We start from the raw sequence: 10,813 nt of genomic DNA on the forward strand, positions 1-10,813 counted from the left end.
GAATCAGAATCTACCCTTTTCTAAGGATCAGGTTACGCAACTTTCTTCTTGAAGATTCATGCGCAGTCAGCTTTTTTGTCTTTCTCACCGTCGATCTCTTCTCTTAATATGGGTCAGCCTGATTATGCTGAGACATGAATGGTCGCATAAAAATAGGAAGGGCGATGCTTCATGTAGGCGAAGTGTTGCAGATAAAGGCAGTGAGAGCTATAAGAGCTCAATAAATATTTAAGGCTTCCTATTTCGTCGTTTTTTGGCAGGAAAGAAATTGTGAGAGATACACAAGGTAATAATTATACTTCATACGAATTAGTTAGTTTCGTTAAATTTTAAAAGACAGATTAGCTTTTAAAAGACAGAATAGTATTTTGTTAGATACGTATTTTGTTAATACGTGCAAATTATGCGTTTTCACGTTACAAGTTTTAGTAGTTGCAGATTCAGAAATATGCTTTTTTTGAAATACTTCTTCATCAATATCGTTAGAAAATACAAATATCGATAAGTTCGAAAAATGTTTACATTATAGAGCTACATTACATTTTTATTAATTCTATAGAATTCAAGTACATATGTAATAATTAGTGATAATTGAGCACAAAAATCAATACTCGTTCTTTTTTTTTATCGTATCCCATTAGTTTTTTCTTTCTTCTTCTACTTCAGCTAGCTTATTATTTTTTCAGGAATATTCGGCTAGCATATATAAACAGAATTGATTTTCAGTTGAAGATAATGACTAGACTAGATTAACATTACTAGGGCCAACCTTTTACACGTGTCTCCTCAATTAACCATCTGTAATAGATCAACCTTTATATCATTCGGCATTAATAGATATCGATGGGTTATATTTGTTAGTTATTTTGGGCAAATTTACTTGAAAAGGAGAAGTTCTAAAATTGCAAGAAGGTTTATGAAACGATGAAATTCGGAGAATATATTTTAGATAATGTTTATGAATTTTATAAAAAAAATTATTTGCATATTAAAATATGCAAAAAAAACAAATTTAAAAATATAATACTGTGTATTATTTAATACTTATTATTTGTTAATATTATTATTATTTAACATCTGAAAATTAAGAAAAATTTTAAAATTTGTAAGAATTTGAATTTTTTCTCGCCGAATATCTTATATATGCGGATGTTTTACAATGACTTGATATTTATTATAATTATTGTGGGCGGAATAATTTATGCGCGTAATAACCTACGCATTATGTCTGATTGTTGAAATGTAGTGCACGTCATGTATTCCACATTATCGGGACCTTTCGAAGAACCAATTTTCTCGAATCATAATCTAGGTCTTGTTTCAATTCCTTGGGATTGTAAATGATCGCACGTAATGTATATCGTTCATAAAACGTACAACAACTGCTATTATTAACAATCTACTTAGTGCCGCTGTAATGCTGCGCTTTGTATAGAAAAATTTTAATTAGTTCTTATTTAATCCTTTTAGCAGATGGTTATGATTACATGATTACAAACAAACTTCTGCTATGTTATTATGAATATTTAGTAGAATTAGAACAATTATTATAAAAGTGCCTTTTTATGGATTTTTTTTCTCGGAACGTTTCTCAGGAATTATTAAAATATCGTGAGCATGTCGAATCTATTTGTCGCACATGAAATCTTTCCCCATGGCGGCACGTGCCATCGGCAGTTATCATGTAAAATCGCGTAGTGGCTATTTTTGCCACTACGTTGCGCTATTTTCATCGTCGCGTTCCGGGAGTACATGGACTTCGAAATTGATGTTTGTCCTCGTCGCATCGACTTCCCATTGACGTCCCAAAATAAATCGCCGATCGACGTAACCCCCGCCGGATATATCGACTGGATGCATCCTCGCTTCTAAATCGGGCGACTCGTAAAGTAACGGCGACTAGCCGTGGGCGACTTTTACACGTCTTATACAAGTGGACCGTTCGACGATCAATCCAAGAAACGCTAAATATTGAAATATTCCAGTAGCTTCAAGATCAAGTTGTTTTTCTTCTTTAAATCTCTTCATATCGTGGCTATATTTCGCAAAGCACCAGGCAAACAAGTGGAACACAATTACAATTTCATAGTAAAGAGTCCATCAGTTGTCACAGGTTAAATTTTTATTTTCTTGGCTTTCTTCATTATGATGTTAAAATGTGATATTTTATTTATTTAATATTACATATTCTTGTGTTTATCAAACAGATATATACTATCAATATTGCCATAAGCATATTTTAGTCCAAAGTTTTTTAAGATGAATCATAAATATGATACAATAATAATAATGATTAAAAACTAATTTATCATTCATTATTCATTAATGATCATCGCAAAATCATAGAAGAATGTTTGTCAGATCAATAAATTTTTATGAAATAAAAGTTTCGCTTGAAAATATTATTTGAAGTGATCTTTGGAACTCTCTGGTAGGGATAGTCATTGTCTCATTTTCAAAAGATGTCAAACTTCCATGCACAATTAGTTGTCTGATTATGTGTGATTACATAATATTAATCTGTTTATTTATACAAATTAATTGAGATATTTATTTATATATTTAGATGAAGTAATGAAAAAATAATGAAGGCAAATTTAACATATATGTTATTTAGTTTTTTAAGTATACCACTGTTCTTCAAGTCGCTTGATATTTTCCAATCCCATTGTTTTTGGCAGTTAATTAACGTACTTGGCAACTTGCCGACATAATTTCCGTGCGATTGTCGCTTCGACATTCATTCAAATCGCGTATTTTCTGTTTGACTATCGTCAGACCCGACGCGCATTCATCGGATTGTTTGACACATTTCTGACAACATGAATACACCAATTCCAGTAGAGATTGCTAATGAGTAGGCATTAATACGTAGAATATATGTATTATAGATTATAGATGTGCATCGTGTGTATCTATTTTGATTTGGCTATTAGAACATCAAGTATAGCAACCTAGTAGATACGTATACACGCCTTCATCTGATAGTCTATTAATAAGATAGCTCGCGGACCACTTTCTGGTAAACTGAAAGTATACTTGTCTAATGTAGTACAGACGAACTATGGTCAAAAGTGTGTTAAGAATGAGCAAAAAATTTAAAAAAGTTTCTTAACGATCTTAATCTAATCTAAAATTTTTAATTTATAATTTGTAATTTAAAAAAGTACAATTTTGATTTAATAAATTTCTGTGCCACATTAGTGATGTCTTGGGGTGGTTTTGTATGCGCTTTAGAAATTTTATTAGACTATTTTATTAGATCAATGAATTTCGAATTTTACTAGACTCAAATACTTTACTACACTTTTAAATTTTATTAGATCAATACAAATTTCTTTTAATTCTTCACTGACCGATCGAATGGCGGATTTCGGATTCATTCAGACCCAAATTTGAATTTTGTCTCTTCATATTTGAGAAAAATTTTGATTGAATTTTTGTATCTGTAATTGTATCTACAGATTTTTTAAGATTTTATTTATTTTTTTAAGTTAAAGAATTTTTAGCATTTTTATATAAAATACAAATAAGAACATTTACTTAAAGAACATTTACTTAATTTTTCACAAGAAATATATTTAATTTTTCTTATATTAATCTTATACTACATTATTATATATCTTTTTAAATATGTTCTATTGTAGTTAATATATATATATATAAAATACAGATTTTATTTACTGAATGGAAATTATTTGACAATTGTTGCATTTTATATAAATCAAATAATCTTATGATTATAAATAGTATAACACAGATTCGAATGGACTCGATCTGCCGGACGAAGGTTAAGCCTAGTACAATGAAATAATTTCTGTGCAAAAGAGGGAAGATTCTTTTTTTTATTTATAAATATATATATATATATATATATATGTGTCAGATATATTAAAATAATATATAACTTCTCAAACACTGTCTCAACTACTGTCAAAGAGTTATTAACAACAGTATAATTTTGATTATTACAGATCGCTGCCGAAACTCAGCAGCCAGGACGAGGATGGGACGAACCCCCACACCCAATACACAGGCGTCACACACTTCGAACCCATACCGCACGATCATGACTTCTGTGAAAGGGTCGTCATCAACGTAAGTGAGAATTTTAGCATTTAATTGTCCTAATTCTGTATCGCCACCTTTTGATTTCAGACTGACAAATAGTTGGAAAATACTCTTTCCATTTCATCATTTTGAGAGAACATTTTTACATATTTTTATTTTTATCAGGTTAAAGAATTCTTAAGAGACATGTCAAAAACTTTTTGCTCTTTTATCATCTTTGGCGCCACTGATTCTTGGAAAAATTTTCAATTCTAGTTGCCAAAAAAGTTTCATCTTTACGGAGTCTTGGCACCAGAGATCCTTAATTTCGCGAAGTCTTAGTGCCATAAATTCTAGGTTTGACAGTTCCCAGTAAAATATACTAATTTCTCAAAATTAAACACAATCCATTCTATTCCATTTTAACATTGTTCTTTGATCTGTTTTTCCTCATTAGTTTTTTTTTTTTTTGTTAAATTTCTTTTGTCATTATGATTGGAATTACCCACGTACCTTTATACGTAGGTAATTCTAGTCCGGTTCAGTATTCACATGCTTTCTTCTTTCTGACGAGGTGAGATTATCTCAAGACATGAAGTGACCTACAGACTGCGTTTTGGCGGCCATCCAAGTTCGTCTTGGAATCGGAGGCGATATAGCACCAAGGTCGTATTGTGTGAACGGAATTATCTGTCCTCGCGGATGACACGACTGCATTGCGCCAATTACAGCAATCGATTCGATCGATGCATTTCATTTATTTTTTTCTCTTTTTTTCTTCTCTTCTATGGTGGGCTCTCTTATGGTGGGTTCAAAAGCTCAAAACACGCCATATGATGCGATGTAGATGAAATATGTAGATGTTATTAGCGTATAACGTGCACTTATCTACACATGTTTTTCCTTCTGGTCTCAGTTAAAAATAAAATGTTAAAAGCAAAAACATTGAACATTATAATTGAACATTATTTAACCAGTAATTCTATCATAGATTTTCTTTCATAGTGATGGAAATGCTATTGATTTTTCGGAACCATGTTTTTTTATGTTTAATCGTTTTTTTATGAGGAAATGAACCGATGTAATGTTTATTTTTATGATGTAATGTTTATTTTTTTTACTTCGTTAATCCTTAAACATACTTTTCTTTATGAAATATGGGTTCGTACAGAGCGGAAATAGTTTGTTACTTGGTTTACATTTTGGCCGCCTTTACTTTTCTTCTTTGTGTTTTCTTTCTTGTTTCTGTTTTTGTGGAGAATATGAGTTTAGATTTTTCTTGAGTGTGTGTTCGATTTTCTAAGAATGAATGACTTAATCAACTCACTATTGTTGAATAAAAAATTGCTGAAATTTTATATATTTTTCATTAAGAAATTATTTTAAAATTACAATTTTCCATTTGAAAAAAATGTAATAAAAAATAATAAAAAAATAATAAAAATAATAAAAATAATAAAAAAATAATAAAAAAATTCACTTTATGTCTTGTTTGTTTTCCAAAAATACTAAGATGATTACAATTTATTCAAATATAATTATTTAAGTTCTCAATTTTTTCTTTCTTAAAATTCATGTTTAAATTTTTGTTTTCATAATCGTCGTAATTTGTCAATGTCTTTGTAATAAAAGGTTGTTGTCGATGTATCTTTTGTATTATAAATTTTTAATTCCTCATAAACTCATACAAATCTTTTATGACAAATGCCTTGTCAGTATAATTAATTCTCGATTTGACTACAGACTTTTTTTTTGAATCTGACAAAAGATCCTGAGGGATAGCACCAAAATATACATATGTCCTCGTTTTAAATATTAAAAACTTGAAAGAAACCGGTACTACTCAACATAAGTTAACCTAACGACGTTAGGTGGGTGGTTCACTCGCGTGATCGATCCGATAATCTCCGATGATACATTAGTCCCTTTGAAACGAGCAGCCACCCCTACAATCACCGCTGTTCCAATTAACCGCTTGAGCGGTGCGCCCCGCCCAGCGCGGCGCCACCGTACCAATAATCGATTATTACAATCGACAGGTGAGCGGGTTACGGTTTGAGACACAGCTGCGTACGCTGAACCAATTTCCGGACACGCTGCTCGGCGATCCGACACGGCGGCTCCGATACTTCGATCCGCTGCGCAACGAATATTTCTTCGATCGGAACCGACCTTCCTTCGATGCCATACTCTACTACTATCAGAGCGGTGGCCGCCTACGCCGCCCGGTCAACGTCCCGCTCGATGTCTTCTCCGAAGAAATCAAGTTCTATGAACTGGGCGAGATGGCTACCAACAAGTTCAGGTATAAGTGCAGCTGTCTGATTCCCAGCGATTTTACTTAATCCTTCAGTTATTGCAATTAAAATGGCTATAAATGATTCCTTGATTTTTATAAATCTTTCAACGGAAATTTTTGATATCATAAACCTTTGTATTTGTTTTTGAATTGTATTCAGTGGCTTTTACTTGTATATGGATCTTTTTTTTGTTGATCAGTTTAGAGATATCCTTTGCCGCGACATAAATTTCTAGAGGTCGTTATTTCTGTAAATTTCTAGTTATGCTTTATATTTATTGCAAGACAGTTCTTATAGAAACCGGAAATATTGTATATTATCTTAAAATATATATATATATATATATATAAATAGTCGATTTAAGTAGTCGATATTTGCGGTATTAATCAAGCAACGACCGATCAAACAGGGAGGACGAGGGCTTCATTAAGGAGGAGGAGAAACCGCTGCCGTCGCACGAGTTTCAGAGGAAGATCTGGCTGTTGTTTGAATATCCGGAGAGCTCGCAGGGTGCTCGGGTGGTCGCTATAATCTCCGTGTTCGTGATCCTCCTGTCGATTGTGATCTTCTGCCTGGAAACGCTACCCGAGTTCAAGCACTACAAGGTCTTCAATACGACGACAAACGGCACGAAGATCGAGGAGGACGAAGTGCCGGATATCACGGACCCGTTCTTCCTAATAGAGACTATTTGTATCATCTGGTTCACGTTCGAGTTAACAGTGCGCTTCCTCGCCTGCCCAAATAAATTTAACTTCTTCCGTGACGTAATGAACATCATCGACATCATCGCGATCATTCCGTATTTCATCACCCTGGCCACCGTGGTGGCCGAGGAGGAGGACACGCTGAATTTACCCAAGGCACCGGTAAGCCCGCAGGACAAAAGCACGAACCAGGCAATGTCCTTGGCGATACTCAGGGTGATCAGGCTGGTCCGAGTGTTCCGGATATTCAAGTTATCCAGACACAGTAAAGGCCTCCAGATCCTCGGGCGAACCCTCAAAGCCTCCATGAGGGAACTCGGGTTGCTCATCTTTTTCCTTTTCATTGGTGAGTTTCATAATCTTTTCCGATCGATTAATGATAAAAATAAAACAGGAATTAAGGATTTATTAATTTTATATAAATTGGTATAAAAATTGCAAATTTTTGCTACTTTGTATTCGTTTATATTATGTATTATATGCTGTGTGTAAATGCTTTGGAATTTGAGTTGTTTCGTTAAAGATATTTAAATTATCATTAATAAAGGAATAGCGTATAAGAACTCTTTTATACATAGTTTTTAGACAAATTCCTTATTTTTATAAAGTAATAATCAAATTTAATATAAATTAAATGCAGCGAAGATAGAGGTAAAAATAAAGAAATATCTGCAATATATGCAATTTGTTGATGTCAAAAAAATGAATAACAAAATATGAATTACTATAGTTGTTTCTATAAAAAATTGTTTTCTAATTGACAATTTTTATTTTATTTTTCTTTTTGTTTTGAGGGTATTCAAAATATTATTTTAGAACGTTTTTGGTAAATATAGATCTACATGAATACTTATCGTCATTGAGAGAAATGAGATAATAAAATAAATGAGATTTGCAATAGAACAAATATGACATTTTTAGTGTTGGTAGTATATTGAGTACAATTGGAAATTTGATAATCAAAATTTTTGAAGACCATTTGCGGCACAATATCTTAAAAAAGAAAATACGCAAGGACGCAAATAAAATAAAAAGTAGAATTTAGAATATATCAATTTTAATTGAATTTTTATTTGTGATGTACTAAATATCTACTAAATATTTATAAATAATTAATATTTTATTAATAATATTAATATTTTATTAATAATATAATTTATATTTTAGAAAATTATTATAGACTTAATTTATATAGAAAGTGGACTATTTTGTGTTTAAAAAAGATAATAAACAATCTCTTATTAATGACTTCAAAAGATTTCTGCATTTATAAAAGGAATTGTAGATTAAGTAAACAAAAGATGTCAATTTGTATATTTAAATTAACAAAATAAGTACACAGATTTAATTGAGATCAAAGTAAAAGAAAAATGTTGATCTGTGTAATTATTGTATTTTTACCATTGAAAATTGTTACTCAAAATCCTTGGAATATTTGAAATTTAATTATTTTAACGATTTAAAGGTAGCATGATATTATTACTTTTTACATTTTAAAAATAAAGCTGGTTAGTATTATTAGTATTTATTTTAGTCATCATATATTCTATCGATTCTATCTTTTGATTAATCTATAAAAATTCTCTGTTGAAATTATTATTGAAATTAAATTATTACAATAGTATCAAATTTATTTGTAATCATGATATTGTTGTTATTTTTTAATTTTTTTATTAATTCTTTTATTATTGATTAGTTGTATCAATTTATTCATGTAATGAGATAGTATCGCTCGGAATTTATACATTAGTTCGTAATAAATAAAAATTGATAAATGTTACTCAAATAGATAACACTTTCTTGAAATTTTGATAAAACATAACATCTTTCATTTATTTTCTTAAATTTTATTTACTATGCAATTATTAAAATTTTACTTAAATTATTAGAATATTATTTTTTAAATCAAATACTCTACAGCACAAATTTGCTGTCTCAAATTTAACGTATTAATGCTTTTCAAGATTGAAATCTCCCACAGTCGATGATTTTAGTTCTGCGTGGAAAAGTTCCTGTTATCGGATATGCCACATGCTGACGTACAATAACAATGGAATTATAAAAGATTTTAAGAAATGTTTTCTTTGAAAAATGAATCACAGATTTTCATCAAGGAAATACATTGACTCGCTTTCAACTGAAAGTTGAATCAATTTGGAAATCGATTAAAAGGAAATCAGTTCATTGTAGTTTTAGAATGTGGACATTGCAGGTCCAAGTGTTCCAGGTGTGATCGCGAAATTATCCAGATTGGATGATCCTAGTAACTGAGCCGTGTGCTCACAACGTATACCATGAGCAGTTCAGGTGTGATCAGCTGATTATCTGGATCATAAACAATTTTGTTTAATTCTGGGATATACATATACCACGTGGACAATTCCAGGTGTGATTAGGAAGATGCACAGATCGATGATCTCAGTAGTCGGATCCTCGCGTCCGCGAGACCGATGTATACGACGCGCGTGGACGATGACGTATACCGTCCTGACCCGTGCCTTCCTCTTGTGTGCGTTGCAGGTGTGGTGCTGTTCTCGTCGGCAGTCTACTTCGCGGAGGCCGGCACGCAGGACAGCTTCTTCAAATCGATACCGGACGCGTTCTGGTGGGCGGTGGTCACGATGACGACCGTGGGCTACGGCGACATGAGGTACAGAGCCACCGGGGGCGTTAAACCCACTGAACCGGTGTTTTCTTCCTTGCATTGCAGGTGTGGTGCTATTCTCGTCGGCGGTATACTTCGCGGAGGCCGGCTCCGAGAATTCGTTCTTCAAGTCCATTCCGGACGCGTTCTGGTGGGCCGTTGTCACGATGACGACCGTGGGCTATGGTGACATGACGTATGATGTACTCACTTTCATTTAAGACTTTAGTTAATGCCCGCAAAACAACGATGACCGTTTCAGGTTGTCGAGATAGGGAGAGAGAAAAGGGGGAGAGAGGGAGATGGAGAGACAGGGAGACGGTGAGAAAGAGAGAGAGAGAGAGAAAAAAAGAGAGAATGAAAAAAATGAGAGAGAATGGAAGAGAATGGGAGAGAATGGCAGAGAATGGAAGAGAATGGAAGAGAATGGGAGAGAATGGAAGAGAGGGAAAGACAAGGAGGAATAAATAAGATAAAAAAGATAAAAGGAAAAAAGAGAAACTACAAAAGAGGAACTACAAAGAGAGTAACAGGAAAAAAGAAAAAAAAAAGACATAGAAATAAAGAAAAATGAAAAGAAGAAAGAGCAAAATAAGGATGAAAGTAAAGAAAAAAGGGAAAGAAAAAAGAAAAATAAAAAAGAGTTTTTGAAGAAAAATAAAATGTACAGTAACAAGGGGGGAAAGGGAGTAAAGGAGGAGAGAAGGAAAATTAGGAAGATGGGAGGCAGAATAAAGAAAAAGGAACAAATAACAAAAGGAAAGTTAGGAAGAAAGTTAGGAAGAAAAATAAAAGAAGCAAGAAAAAGAGAGAAAGAAAGAAGAGAAAAAGAAAAAAAAGACATGTACAGAAGAAAAGAGAAGAAAAAACTAAAAAAGAGAAATAAAAGACAAAAAGATGAAGCAAAAGGGAAACGAAGAGAACAAAAGAGAATGTAATGAGTGAAATGGAGAAAGGAAAAGGAGGAGAGAGAGAGAAAGAAAGAAAATGGAAGAGAGCAAAGAAAAAAGGAGGAGGGTTTGAGAAAGGAAAGGGTCGAATTAGGGGAGAGGAAAAGAAAGGAGAAAAATATGGAGAAGAGACGAGAGAGGGAGATGGAGAAGAAAATGAGG

At 32.6% G+C, this 10,813-nt stretch overlaps 1 protein-coding gene across 11 annotated transcripts in view; it reads left to right on the forward strand.

Annotated features, from left to right (window-relative positions):
- shaker (potassium voltage-gated channel protein Shaker) overlaps positions 1-10,813 on the forward strand; it is a 107,279-nt gene that overhangs the window by 77,490 nt on the left and 18,976 nt on the right. For 7 of the 11 annotated variants that reach the window (XM_089070974.1, XM_011637135.3, XM_089070972.1 and 4 more), the window contains 4 exons: positions 3,975-4,098; positions 6,090-6,355; positions 6,760-7,403; positions 9,578-9,707. In XM_089070974.1, the coding sequence (XP_088927100.1) occupies positions 3,975-4,098; positions 6,090-6,355; positions 6,760-7,403; positions 9,578-9,707 (1,164 nt within the window). Of the gene's footprint in view, positions 1-3,974; positions 4,099-6,089; positions 6,356-6,759; positions 7,404-9,577; positions 9,708-9,767; positions 9,905-10,813 lie in introns of all 11 variants that reach the window. The other 4 variants (XR_016137981.1, XM_089070975.1, XM_011637134.3 and 1 more) reach the window with 2 other exon arrangements.

Source organism: Pogonomyrmex barbatus, unplaced genomic scaffold (assembly GCF_055798465.1).
Source record: "Pogonomyrmex barbatus isolate J1 unplaced genomic scaffold, ASM5579846v1 scaffold11, whole genome shotgun sequence".
NCBI classification, from domain to species: Eukaryota; Metazoa; Arthropoda; class Insecta; order Hymenoptera; family Formicidae; genus Pogonomyrmex; species Pogonomyrmex barbatus.